This window comes from Lithobates pipiens, unplaced genomic scaffold (assembly GCF_037356315.1).
Source record: "Lithobates pipiens isolate NorthernLeopardFrog02 unplaced genomic scaffold, aLitPip1_a1.2 Scaffold_23, whole genome shotgun sequence".
In the NCBI taxonomy this organism is placed as follows: domain Eukaryota; kingdom Metazoa; phylum Chordata; class Amphibia; order Anura; family Ranidae; genus Lithobates; species Lithobates pipiens.
In genome coordinates this window covers 209,748,912-209,763,229 of record NW_027507785.1, presented here as the reverse complement: position 1 = coordinate 209,763,229, position 14,318 = coordinate 209,748,912, and the positions used below count along the sequence as shown (strand labels likewise).

Sequence of the window (14,318 nt, the reverse complement as noted above, 5' to 3'; positions counted from 1 at the left end):
GCAAAAAAGGTGAGCACTGACGAAGCGTTGTGGTGTGACTGGGCCCTTATGGCTAAACTCAACAAATGAAATATATAAATTAGTGTAACATAGGGTAGGTCAGTGCATCCATAAGGGTGCATGGGCGCCACCCCCCCCCCCTCTCCAGCCACTCCCTCTATGACTAATGGATAGATACATGCATAGAATGAATCTATGCACAGCCACCGCTGCCACCCCCTATTCAGGTGCCTGGCCCTTTTTCAGGCGCCAGGCGCCTCAATTACAGGGGCGGGGGTGTTTTTGAAGCACCTGATTAGAGCCATAGGCTCTAATCTGTGTCATAAAAGATTCACCCAGGTGTGTTAGAACAGTGAATAAGTATTTGCTTTCCTAACACTGAACGCCTCTCCACTAATCAGATGCTCAGGTCTGTTACCCTTCACCTGATTGGCTGAAAGGACAGGCGCTGTGTTTGGATGCTTATCAGGCATCCAATCGCCTATGGGAGAGGACAGGAGGAAAGGACCGCTTACTGTCATCACCCGATGCCCCACCGAAACAGGGTAAGTGCCGGGCAGACGGCGAGTGGGCAGGGGGGTCACAGTGGCGGCATTCAATGGGCACAGTGGGAGCATTTGATGGGCACAGTGGCAGCAATGGATGGGCACAGTGGGAGCATTTTATGGGGACAGTGGGAACATTTAATGGGCACAGTGGGAGCATTTGATGGCACAGTGGCAGCATTTGAAGGGCACAGTGGCTGCATTTTATGGGCACAGTGGCAGCATTTGATGGTCAGAGTGGCAGCATTTGATGGGCACAGTAGCAGCATTTGATGGGCACAGTGGCTGTGTTTTATGGGCACAGTGGCGGCAATTGATGGGCACAGTGGTGGCAATTGATGGACACAGTGGCTGCAATTGATGGGCATAGTGGTGGCATTTGATGGCACAGTGGCTGCGTTAAATGGCACAGTGGTTGTGTTTGATGGCACAGTGGTTGCGTTTGATGAGCACAGTGGCTGCGTTTGATGTGCACAATGAGGCTGCAATTGATGGGGGGGGGGTTTTCAGTTTTTTTTTAGCACTAGCCGCCACTGGGGTAGTGAAAATAAAACAGATAGCATGCTTCTTTCTATACTTTTACTAAGGGCTGTCCTTATTTAGCTGTACCTAGGACAGCCTGATATCAAAATGCAAGCTGGTTTTAGATGGAGTTACACTTTTCAACCTGTGACCAAAACGTTTTTAATAATATCAACCCCCATAGAAATAAACAATTTTAAACAGTCTGTTAGTTTTCCAAGTTTAATCAAATATATAGCCTTCCATTTTAGCATCTAAAGTTTTGTTAAACGATAACCGCAATGGTTATATCAGTGTGCTATTTAAGTGCTGGGTTGCTTGTTTCATTTCTTTGCAGCTCATAAACTTCATTAGACAAAATGTGTAATCATAATGCTCTAGCTGCAATCAATGTTGTCCACACATCCATGCTTTAATGGATCATGGAATTGTTTTCAATACAAGCGTTTCTCGCAAATAAAATATGCAATGCTGCATGTGGTTTACCAAAGTGGTAATTAAGCAGCCTAAAAATGGTGATTTCACATTTAACGACCTCAATCAATAACATTCTTTTGTAAATAGAGAAAGCTCCAAAAATAATATATTTTGTTTTGATGAAGAAAGACTTATTAAAAATTTGAATTATATACTATTAAGAGTTATTAGGCTAATAAGCAAAACAAAATAAGCCAAATGGTGGCAAATCTGTATGCATGTTTAAGTCAGTACATAGACTTGAAAGGAATAGCTATGTCTTGTACAAACACAATACATTATTCCTTTTGACATTTGAATTATTTGTTTAGTCTTTGATAAAGTGATTCCTTAATGCTTTGTCTAAAGCTATTCAGATATTGGCTCTTACATATATTCTAATAACTAGAAGAACATAAACTGTAGCTCCAAGGCTGGACTTACATCTGTGTATTGTGGTAATGCATAAAACTGCATTTTGTTGCCATAATTTTTAATGGCATCCAAGGAACCTTGGCAGTGAGTCAAAAAGCAGGTGTATTTAAGCACACCACTATACACAGATATGAAACAGTTGGGAAATGCTGCATGCGTGTCATAAACTGTAACCATTCGAAATGATGCACAATAATATGACAGCAAGACATCATGGTGCAGTAGAATCTTCTGAATAGGCCCTAATCTGCAGATTAGGAATGATCAAATCATGAGAATTTGGCACTTTTTAATGACATTCACTTATTCTGAAAGTCATAGGGAAGATTTGGTATGTTCATTTTAATCCTAAACTATTTAATCCCCTGGATTTATTGTTAGTGCCTTTATTACAGTGGTAAATGGAGAAAGGGGGTTGGGCATTTTTTAACCAGTGTTAGTTTTCACTGAAAGTCTCTAATAAACAAATTCACCATAACAAGGGGTAATTGAACCAACTGCCCTGAAAGGTACATAAGAGGTTTGGAAGACCCCTTCAGTAGTGCCCTTCAGTAACAGTTTGGTAGGGTGCAATGCTGTGTTGTAAACCATGTCATCTTACAATACCCTCCATGTAGATGGGCTAGCTTCTAGCTATGACCATATATAGCCATGCTTATAGTGACGGGTTTAGGAGGCAGACACATAAAACATTAACTTCAAGAAAAAACACAAAGAAACATGATTATTTGGTGGTGAGTATAACTCTAATAACGGCTACATACCACTGGGCCAGATCTTCCAGTGAGACCCATTGGACCTGGAGGTCCCCTCATGGCAATCTGCAAGTAAGAATAAAAAAAAATTAAATGCATTGCCTTCCCTGCATATAAGTAAACAATGTACACAGAACACTAGGTAGTTCAAATGTTTCACAAGTGTGATTTAATATGTTGAACCCTAAAATTCTAAATTTGTTTCTGAAAATTTGTAAATAAAATCACCCTCATATATTCTAATGCTTGCTTTCATTTTCTTACCATCCATAGAAAAATGACAGCTGGAATCTGACTGGGTTTTAAAAGATAAACCTCTACTTCCACCTCAGCATTTGTACATCAGCTCTAAAACAATTTAGGTATACAGACACTTGAAATAAATTAAGTCAAGAGTATATTACACTGCTGAGAAATAGTGTATAGTATACTGTAGCTGTATATTATTTGCCTAAGAAATACAATACTGTCTAAAACCTAAAGTAGATCTAAACTTTAACTAGGTGACATTAAGTTTGCTTAAGCATTTAGTATCAATTATCTTTTTTATTTTTTTTTTACTCTTAAAATATTGTTTTCACTTTTTTGAATCTCTGTGCTGTTGATCTCTTTTAGCCTCTTTCAGACACATCCTGTCTACTCTCTTTGAAGGCTTCACTTTATTGATCTGTACTGGCAGCCTGATAGTGACAACATGGTTGCACAATGCATGCAGCACAGCCGCTCGTAGTCTCCATCAGAGGAGCACATGGGAGGAGGACAACCTCATTACAGGAAATGGCTGAACAAGGAAATTCATGGAAGAATTACCAGGTATTTGTCACGTCTAACCCTAGCGTAGGTAGTCAGGCACTATAGCTGGTTTCTGTGTTCTTTACATACAGTATAGCAGCCCCCTTTCCCATATGGCAATCAGGCCTTTCCGGTACTCAGTTTCCCCAAGGTCTTATACACAAGGCTATAGTGCCTGGCTATCACCCCGGGGCTGACACTTGAACAGAGCACAGTGAACAGATATATGCAGTTGGTCAGTGAAAGTCTGGGTTCAGGGCAGGCCAAGTTCTGAGCATAGTCGATATCCGAGGTTGGCAACAAAGGAGTCTAAACCAGCAGACAGGGCAGACAAACAGGGAGCTTGGAGCACATGTTACAAACGCTATTGCTAGCATAAGACTGCAGACTTAACTGGCTTAAATCAGGTAGCAAGGTGACTAGCTACATCAATCACCTTGCAGGTGGACAGGCAGACAGGGAGAATGCATTACAGTCAAAACCAGGATGCTGGAATGAGACCAGCAGCTGTGGTAGAAAATCAGTATTACACAGATTTGTGACAGTATTGTTTTCAAAAGTTGCAAATTTAATAAGATGGAAAACAACTTTTGAAATTACTGTAATGTGTCATAGCTTATATTAAATTTTAGTCATTGAGTTTAGGATCTACTTAACATACACATTCTGGAACACTTAACATCTAACCTACCTGCTAAAACAAGACCCTAACACTTAAATCCCACTGTCTCCAACACTTAATCTCCTAAACACTTAACTCCCAAACCTAACACTAAATTACTGCAATCCCTAGTAATCTTAACACTATTTAAATAAAACACTTTTTTGTGCTCAGTGTAATACCCTATATAGAGAGATGCACCTATTTTACACCCAAATCGCAAAATGACCAAAACATATAAACATTAAACAAGTAGTGCACATGCTCAATGTTTATAAGACTTAACACTTAGAAGGTCTATTCTGTGTACTTACCTTATCCTTTGTGCTAATAGCATGCAGACTCATGTTTAGTCTCCAGTGGCAGAATAAACAGATTCAGTGCATTATATATTCAGTTGAGATTTTAGTTATACTAGCTGCATTACATTCCACATTTTCTTATTAAAACAAAGAAGGAAGCAACCTGAACATATTTTCTAATTACTTACACGAGCTTGTTGAAGAATGGCTTGAGCTTGGGCTTCTTGTGCTGAGATTGGTGGTCCTTTTTCCCCATCACTTGAATACCGGAACTGAAACACAATAAACATAGAAGGTAAATATTCTAGACATAAAAGCAACATTAGATACTGATCGTGTTACCCTTTTACCTAATACAATAGTTTGCTGTGAAATCTGTGTATGTCTAGTAAATAAAAAATAATGCACACCCAGTCTAATTTGCCTTTGTATGTAGCTATAGTGCTTTCATAAGGAAGCCTGAGCTATCCCATGATATACTAATATTATACATGATATTCCTAATATATAGTGATTTGTTTGCTGTGTACAGTACATATTACATGCATTTTATGAATTGGTTATTATACAATCCTCAGAGTAACAAATCAATTAAGACTTCATAATAAGATGTCCCCAGCATATAAGGAGCAGTTAAAAGTAAACAGTATAAAAGCTCCCTAGACCTCAATCCTTCTGGCCAGCCCAAGCAACATTACGTAGAGTGAACATATCCTGGCAAAACAAGTGTTTTTGTAGTGTTTAAAACAGGTGTTGATTAGACTAAAAAAAAATAATACTTGCCAATGTTTGTATAAGTTTATTTAACCTTCCATTTTTAGTTCATAAATTCATTGAGTGGCTAAAATTTAAAGAGCCTTTCCAGCCAAACAGTTAAGCAATTAGTTAAAGTGGATGTAAACCCTCACTTATGCCCAGTGAAGTCAACAGCCTTAGATGATACACAGGGATAAAACAAATCTCCCTACATAAGTTGTACATGTATATCTGCTGTCTTCAGCTGTATATATTCTTTAGAAAGTTCAGAGTGTGTTAGGAGATTTTCTCTTTCTGGATAGCACTACAGTGAAGCTTGGGCATACAGCCAAGACAGCTGATAGGAGGAAAGGCACACACCCCTTCTCCTCTTAGGTAGAGACTTTCAGATCTGTTGCTTGAATCTTTCAGCATGCTGTTAATCTATTTATGGCATCCCCAACACAAATCTCTGCTTTTATCTCTTGTGTCTGAGAACTTGTCAGTAGGTCTCATGCTGATAATTGAAGAATGGGGCAAGAGAAAGCTATGGGACATAGGGGTTTGAAGAGAGATACGAAAACACTGCAGATATATGTGCCCAGCTTAAATTTCATGAATAGGGTTTACAGCCACTTTATGTGCATCCAGTATGGTGGATTTTAACAGACAAAAGATTTCTATAGTAGTAGACTTACTTTATAATCCATCTACCCCCTCACTTTTTAGAGCTTGCCTTTCAGCGTATTCTGTGCTCTCCTGCCTATTCTTAAAGACTAATGACCACCCACTCTGCACTACCTATATCTCCTTTATTTTTATGAATTTGAAGAAATGGCATACCCTCTGCAAGACTGATGTCAGAGTCTAGCCGCAGAGTGATAACTAGATACTTCAGGTTTTAGATTTCTCTGGAACACATAAGTAAAATGATGGGTGTGTTCATACATTATCTTTCACAATTTAACTCCTAATCCAGTAAAGGTTAAAAAAAAATTCTCAATGAGGCAACGTTCATTGTTTCTCTGCAATAGAGCATCAAAATGAACCCTGATTTAATCAATGATAGCTCAATTAATTCCCAGAAAGCTGCAGAATTTTATAAAATAAAACCTATTACTCACTGGCAACATCAGCATAGTGCCGGGAGGTCCAGGTAATCCATCAGCACCCGGTAATCCAGAACGACCAGGTGGACCCTAAGGAAAATGACTACATAAGTGATACAGCAAAAATACCCTTTAATTGTAGTAAGTAAAAGCATCAAACTAAAATATTTGCACAATTATTTGTAGGAATTATTATCTAATTAAAACCTATATTATTTTATTGATGAAAAAAAAGAATTAACTTATTATAGTTTGATGGTACGGTACTCACTCTCTCACCAGGGTCTCCAGATGGGCCAGGTGGGCCTTGCAAGCCAGGGGGACCAGTAAGACCCTAAAAGAAGTAGGATAGAGGTTATACATCGATATACCTGGAAATAGTATGATAGTATGGGGCATATTTAAAATCTGACATTCAGCAAACATTCCTTGCAGGCAAATCTTCTACTTCCATATGTGTTAAATGACAGTTACTGCATTCTAAGTAGATCCCTATATACAGCAACTTTAGAAAAAAAATTCAGTTTGAAGTGCAGTCTGTCTTTCTAAGTTTGTTATCAACCATTCTGGACTCACATTCTTTCTACCGGGGTAGCTGCCACTCATCTTGTTTCAATCGTCATGATTAATAATGCATAAAAAAATATCAGTCAGACAGGAACCACTTAGCTAGTAGTCACATTAAACTGGATGTGCTTTGCTGGAATACCAATTTTTTTTTTTTTAATTATTAACAAATTAGTTGAGACTAATACCAATTTTACCATGACCTTGATAGATAAATAACATCCCAGGCATTGTAAAAATAATCATGACCTGGATAGATGAAAAACGTCCTAAGCATTGTGAAATCAATCACCTGCTCACCTGGTAACTCAAGCGCAATTGTACCACTAAGGACACGAGAAATATTAAAATGATTTGAGAAGGTTTTTCATTTTCATAATAAAACTCAAAACCATACCCACTCACTCTCTAATCATCTGAAGAGCTATGAGGCCAATATCACGTCTAAAAGCTGTAAGACCTCCCTCCGTTTCATACATTCAATGTTTAGAAATAAAGTGACTTCCACCGATGCAAATCTGTGAAAATCCACTGAAAAGCAATGGGTTTTGGAGTGTGAACTAAAGACTACCAATCAGTTCTGAACATCAGTGTCACAACTTTCCCATGACAACGGGGTTGATTTATTAAAGCCAAATAGGCTGGGCAGCAGAGCTTCATCACATTAGTAAATTTCTCCCCAAAATAAATCCCTGCATATCTTTCATGTAGCATTTCTCTTATTTATTTATCAATGCCACTTTTCTTCTGGTTGTGTTTAGTACCAGCTCTGTGTTTGGTGGGAGATCCAAATGAGGAGCTCCCACTATTTATCAATGGAGAGGCATAAATAAGTTTTCCAGTTACATCCTAAAAATAATAAACTGTGTTTGTCTCTACAGCATGCAATAAAAACTGGATTATGAGTTTGGATGGACTGGCCATTTAACATGCAACAATTCAATATTTAGTTATTACTTAGTACTCAACTAAGTTATGAAACAAACTGAGTCAAATCAGCAGAATTTAGAGGCTTCCAATTGGATGCAATAGGTCAGTACAAGATAGCTACATCTTGCAGAACACTGAACTTGTAATACAGCAATTGAACAGAATAACGAATATGCTGAATTTTCTATCTTTCTGGTGTGATTTATTTCTACGCTCTCTCTTTGAGTTCACAAAAAACACAGTACATCAAGGACACCTGTCATGGGAGAAATATGAGGGCTGCCACTGTTAATCTCCTAAAAAAATTAGTTGCCAGGCTGTCATGCTGGCCCTCTCGTGTCAGTGTTTTCTAATTTACTGACTTGGGATAAGTATCCACATCAGGAGTTCTGTGTCAGTAACTATAAATTAAATAGAAAACATACCAAAGTCAGAGATAGCCAAGCAACAAGCAAGTTCAAAAGGAGGCAAGTAATGACAGCCTCTTTATTTTTGATATGACAATTGTCCATTAGGGAGAAATACATTGAGTAAATTAAAGACTGGATACATACTGCTGGTCCTTCCAGTCCTGGTGGTCCTTCGATAAGCATTCCCTAAAAAGTTAAAGAATATAGAGTTAAAGTACATAATACTTGAACTTGAAGCCAAGAAAAGGAGTCATACAAGGTGATTGAGAGCTGAATGATTTGCCTCACAAAGTTGTATTTATTGACAAATAACTGGTAAGTATTAGGAATTTCTACCAGTCCAGAATATGCAAAATCAAAGCAGATTCATATTTATTCAACACAGCTCATTTATACAGAGAAAAGTCAGCTATTTGTGTTGTCAGGATGCACAGCTTGGGAATGAAAGCCCAGGCAAAGAAAGAGTAATGTTATTCCTGCTTTGCTGAGCAACATCATGTGAGAGTAATAGGTAGCAGATGGTGCAAGCAGGATAAGAATCACAGGTGTAACAGATAATGCAAAATTTAATTTTGTCCATGGTTGCAAATAAGTCCTGTAAATCCCGTCACTGCTGATGCAGACCATCACTACATTTACTATATTTTCAAAATGTTACACATGAGCCATGTTTGGACTGACAAAGGTGATGTTAACAGCTATCATGCAAACCAGATCTAGCTCTTTCTTTTAATAGATTCATTCATCCAGACTTGAACGCAAAATTCAGGGGTGAAATGTTATCACTAATTTTTACATATGTTTTACATGTAAAAGCTTATATACATAGACTAACTATGGTAATAATTCACATGAAAGTTGTTAGTTAATTCCTTCTGTATAGGGCTCCTTCTGCAAAGCTATATCAGAAGGGAAACAACAGAGTATGGTGGATCTGAAATCTAATGCTTAATTATAAAGGTAAATGTGGTCATTGTACTGTTGTGTCACTTAATTGCCAAAAGTTATATATTACACCAACCCTTTCATCCAACCTTTATTTTGAAAAGCCAGTATAAAGGAAAGGAAGTGATGAATGCAAAAAATGTTTTAACCAATCATTTCTCTGTGGTGTTAGTTATGGTCTGTGTAATTGAGTAGTAATTGAGGGGAGTATGTTTTTAACCTTCCTTCACACTTCATGCCTGTCTTTATCATGTCAGAGTTTTTGGAGGTATGCAAAATGCAAAGGTAACCTCACAAGTGCAAAGTTGTAATGTGATTTAGTTGCCTATGTGGATACCCACAATATGTAAACAATTACCAAGACTTGAGAATAAATAAGCCAATAAGCAAAGTGCAAAGTACCAAACAACATAGCTGCAATTCAAAATCCATCTTTCAATGGTCATATACAATATTACTGCTCATTATCATTGCACTTTGGATGTAAGAATGTGCATTTAATTAATTAATTTCATTCTCTCAAGATGCTCTTTTATATCCCAGGAATGGTCATTTGATTGGAACTCAAAAACTGTGTTTTAACCACTTAACACCTGCCCGTTTGCATTGTACTGTGGATGGGTGGCCACTGTAGGCAAAGCAACGTATTGAAACATTGCTGCGTACTTCCAGATTTAGGGTGTGAGAATGCACTGCCCCTGGCCGGCTCCTGCTGTAATTGTACACACAGCCTGTCAGCAAGTCCTGGCCAATGATTTATGGCCAGGACCTGCTGATCATCTGTGTACATTTAACACAGAGCTCTGTACACAGGGAGCGATCTGTCAGTTTCTCCAGGCAAAGCAGGGATGAGAAACTAGGAGATCTTTAGTAAAAAACAGCACACTTTACACACATTACACATTGTTAGGCACATAATTAATCCCTTGATTGCCCTAGGTGTTAACCCCTTACCAGCCAGTGTCATTAGTAAAATGATAGTGTATATTTTTAGCACTGATCACTGTATTAATGGCACTAGTGATGTCAATGGCAGTTAGTCAGTTCGCCCAGTGTAAGTTAGTGTCAGATTGCTCGCACTATCCCAGTCCCATTTTAAGTTATCGATTGCCACCATTAGTAGTTTAAACATTTTTTAAATAATTATAATTCAAGTATATATACCATAGTTTGTAGGCGCTATAACTTTCATGCAAACCAATCAAAATTCACTTATTTTATAGCAGAAAGTAAAAAATGTTTTACTTTTGGTCTTTTTTTTTATTATATTGTAAAAAAAAAAAAAAACAGTGGTGATCAAATACCACCAAAAGAAAGCTCAATTTGTGTGAAAAAATGATAAAAACTTGGTTTGGGTACAACATTGCATGTCCGTGCAATCGTCAGTTAAAGTAGCGCAGTGCCAAATAGAAAAACATGGCCTAGTCATGAATGGGGTAAAATCTTGATTGCTAACACTGTAATTGCAAATGCTAATATTCCCAAAATCTAACCATATAGAATTTCCCATGTATAAACGGGACATGGATTTAGGTAAGCAAACTGGGGCCCAACATTAAAAGCCTGTGCAATTTAAATTAAGCGTATAGTGAAAACTACATGTTAAAGAAATTAAAATCCCAATCTCCCTTTAAAACTAAGCTTGGCCTACCTTCTCTTGACTCCCTAGTTTCTCTATTGACTCTTGAATTTGACAGAAGACCTGTCTGACCAATAGGGAGACTCAAGGGTTGGGAGCAGATCAAAGTTAAGCTATAAGTTAAAATTCAGCTACTTATATCTCAGGACCTACTGATCCATTTAACCTCCCTGGCGGTATGATTATTTCAGAATTTAGGTGCTGAAAGCGGTACCATTATTTTAACATATATATATATATATATATATATATATATATATATATATATATATATATATATATATATATATATATATATATATTAACTATAAATAGTTATAACAAATAATAATATAATAATAATAAAAATGATTCAATAATGTAATCAAATCAAAAACACTGAAATGTGCTGAGTTGCAGAATTGTCGCTGTCATTACTTTTAGTGTTTGGTGACGAATTTCCCCACGAATTACTATTCTGCAATTGATTCTAATTTATTTTCACTGTTTTCTACCTGGTCTATAACCACTTTTGATGTAAACTGACATTTTTTGGTTGCTATGGACAATCTCCAGTTTCCTGGCATAAAGAATATTATTTATAATATAAAACTGCATGCAGGACACTGGACAAACCACTAGGGACACAAGGGATGTGTAATTATTTGATACAGTACTGTAATCTGTAATATTACAGTATATTGTATTTATACTGTGTTTTTTACTTTTTGAATTTGGCGCCAAACTCCATCCCCATGCGTCGCAACGCTCACAGGGAATGGAGCTCTGCGCTGTCACAGATCGAGCGAGACACAGCAGCTCGCTGATCACAGCAGGGAGGCATCTCTGGATCCAGGGGACAAGGTAAGCAACCCCCTACATGGATCCAGCGATGCGATCCCGAGTCTGGCTTGGGAATACCTCTTATGGTAATGAAATCTCACCCCAAGCCAGACTCGGGAATACCGCCAGGGAGGCTACTAAGCAGTTATGTAGTTCTTTGTAGTACTCCGTATTTACACTCAGCTTAGTTATTATAATATAATCTGCCCAGGTTTGTGATTTGCCTGTCCAAAATACAATAAAGTCTTTACAGCCAAATTATTGAAAGACAGTGCCTGTTTCTCTTAGAACTCTATGCAGCATATTACTTTTAAAGTGGTTGTAAACTCTCTCAAAAAATAACAACAACAAAAAACAACCTGCAAGACAAAGGCATTATGAACTAGTATACGTCGCATACTAGCGCATTATGAAATACTTACCTTAGATCAAAGCTGTTGCAGCAGTCCCCGAACACCACTGTGACCGGCGACATGTCTCGGGTGATTGACCGGAGCCGCGATAACGTCACTCCGGCACATGCGTGTGGGAGCTGCCGGTCACGACACAGCTACTGAAGAAATGGCACGAGTGAGCCATTTCTTCAGTGCGCATGTGCCGATGACATTGGCATATGCGGATACAGTGAATATCTCCTAAAAGGTGCAAGTTTAGGAGATATTCAGAGTACCTACAGGTAAGCCTTATTATAGGCATGCCTGCAGACAAAAGTGTTAGTACAGGGTTTACAACCACGTTAAAACTAAACTTTAGGCACCAATAAATACAGTTTTGTAAATACAGTATAAATACTTAATTTTGCCTTTGATTTCAGTTTCTTGTAAACCCCTGTAAAAAGCAGTCAGACTGGGAGAGGAGAGAGCAGTACTAGGAGCTGATACAGCTCAGTTACACAAGAAAGTACTGACAAGAACTATGCTGACAAAAGGAAGTGTAAAAGGATTACTTCATCAGTCTGTTGCTGCTCTTTCCCTGTCCAGGTATAGATTGAGAAATACAAATACTTTGGCAGTGAAAATCACTCCTATATATTTATTTATACTGTGTACTAGCTTATTGATTTGGGTTCAGCTTTAACAAAGTTATACTGTAGCTTCATATTAGGTTGTTATCATGTTATACAAACTGCTCTTACTTATGTATTAACAGGCTTCTAAAATTTGGAAAATAAATTTAAAGTCAAGAACCTAGTTTTAAATATACAGATATTCACATGATGGAATTACAAATGACTTACTGGTTCAATAACAGCTGGTTCTCCTTTCTGGCCTTTCTCACTGTATCCTCCATAGTTATTTACCTAAAATATCAGCAAATATAATTTTAACATACTTTAAATAGCAAATGCTGCAGGAAATTACTCAAATAATAATCTATACATTCAACATTTCAAACTAGAGATATTTCATACAAAGTTATTCCATTTTTTTAGATGGAAATTTCTGTAACTATACCAAAAATGATGCAGCTAATGGTTTTAATAGGCAACTCCATTGTGTAATAAATACAGTTTTCTTTTCACACTTAAAAAGATGGAAGTAAATTTGCAAAATTTTTATCCCATATCATAGTAACAAACCTTGTTGCAGGGTGCATTGAACACAATATCTGCCCAAATAAAACTGAAATAGTAGATATCATCTACAGAACAGGTCCTCAACCACATTTAGAGCAAAGCTGTAATTAAAGAAACATGGAAGTGGCCATTGATGAACAGTGCTTCTGAAAATGCTTTCCACCTGTCTATCATGCTGACCCTTTTTACATGAGTCGTATTACATGTGTGCAGATAAGCACTTCTAATCTGCATGCTTGTTTCAGGGCAATAATTCCAAAAGTATAAAAGATGGTGGGTCAGTCTAACAGCCAGGCAACTAGCATTTCTCCTACAACATTAGTCTCCTACATTATCTGTAGCAATTCTAACAGAGGTGCTCACCTTTCTATAATAATAACATAATGCCATTTCTAATTGTGCTACATTCTGCGGCCATTAACTGTAAGTTTGCTAAAGTTGTTTATTGTCCATAATATGTATGTGTTATTTAATAGAACCTGATCAGATAGATATATTTTAAAGTTACCAGCAAGCATTCATTTTGAATTAAAGAATATTGATCAGATAAAGTGGACTTTTCTTGTTCATCCATTACACTTTTTGTTCTGATTGTATGTATAGGTGAAACAGTTTTTCTCCCACAGTTTCATGGATCATTGATATTTTTTATTTTTTTTTAATCTGGTAATTTAAAAAAAACTGTTGAAATAGAAAATAACAGCAGTCCACTTGTGTGGCATTATGCAAGTAGCAAATCTACAAATGTATCAAAAATAACTTTTAAAAATGCTTGCATTTGTGATTATCCAACACAATCTTATGGTTTTCCACATTTTTAAGAGGGACAGGCCTTGATCTGTATATATTCCCCACCTACAGTCTATGGGACTGAGTTACCATTTGGTATATTAACCCTTTTAATAACACATAAAATAGGTAATACTGGTGGAGCAGAAGTAACATTCATTTACTTTATGGACTCACGGCTAAAAAGTTTGCAATAACATTACTATTTTTTCAATTACTATAATCTGTTCAGAAAACACAGGAATGCTGAAGGTGGATCATTTAGCATCCAGTAGGTATCCATTATTTTATTTCCAAATGTTGCTTTTACTGGAGGTATTTACAAAGT

At 37.2% G+C, this 14,318-nt stretch overlaps 1 protein-coding gene across 7 annotated transcripts in view; it reads right to left on the bottom strand.

The window, feature by feature from the left end:
• Positions 1 to 14,318, bottom strand: part of COL11A1 (collagen type XI alpha 1 chain) — a 260,086-nt gene that overhangs the window by 138,077 nt on the left and 107,691 nt on the right. For all 7 annotated transcript variants that reach the window (XM_077452794.1, XM_077452798.1, XM_077452796.1 and 4 more), the window contains 6 exons: positions 12,863 to 12,925; positions 8,364 to 8,405; positions 6,584 to 6,646; positions 6,328 to 6,402; positions 4,657 to 4,740; positions 2,723 to 2,779 (listed from right to left, as the gene is read on the bottom strand). In XM_077452794.1, the coding sequence (XP_077308920.1) occupies positions 2,723 to 2,779; positions 4,657 to 4,740; positions 6,328 to 6,402; positions 6,584 to 6,646; positions 8,364 to 8,405; positions 12,863 to 12,925 (384 nt within the window). The remainder of the gene's footprint in view (positions 1 to 2,722; positions 2,780 to 4,656; positions 4,741 to 6,327; positions 6,403 to 6,583; positions 6,647 to 8,363; positions 8,406 to 12,862; positions 12,926 to 14,318) is intronic.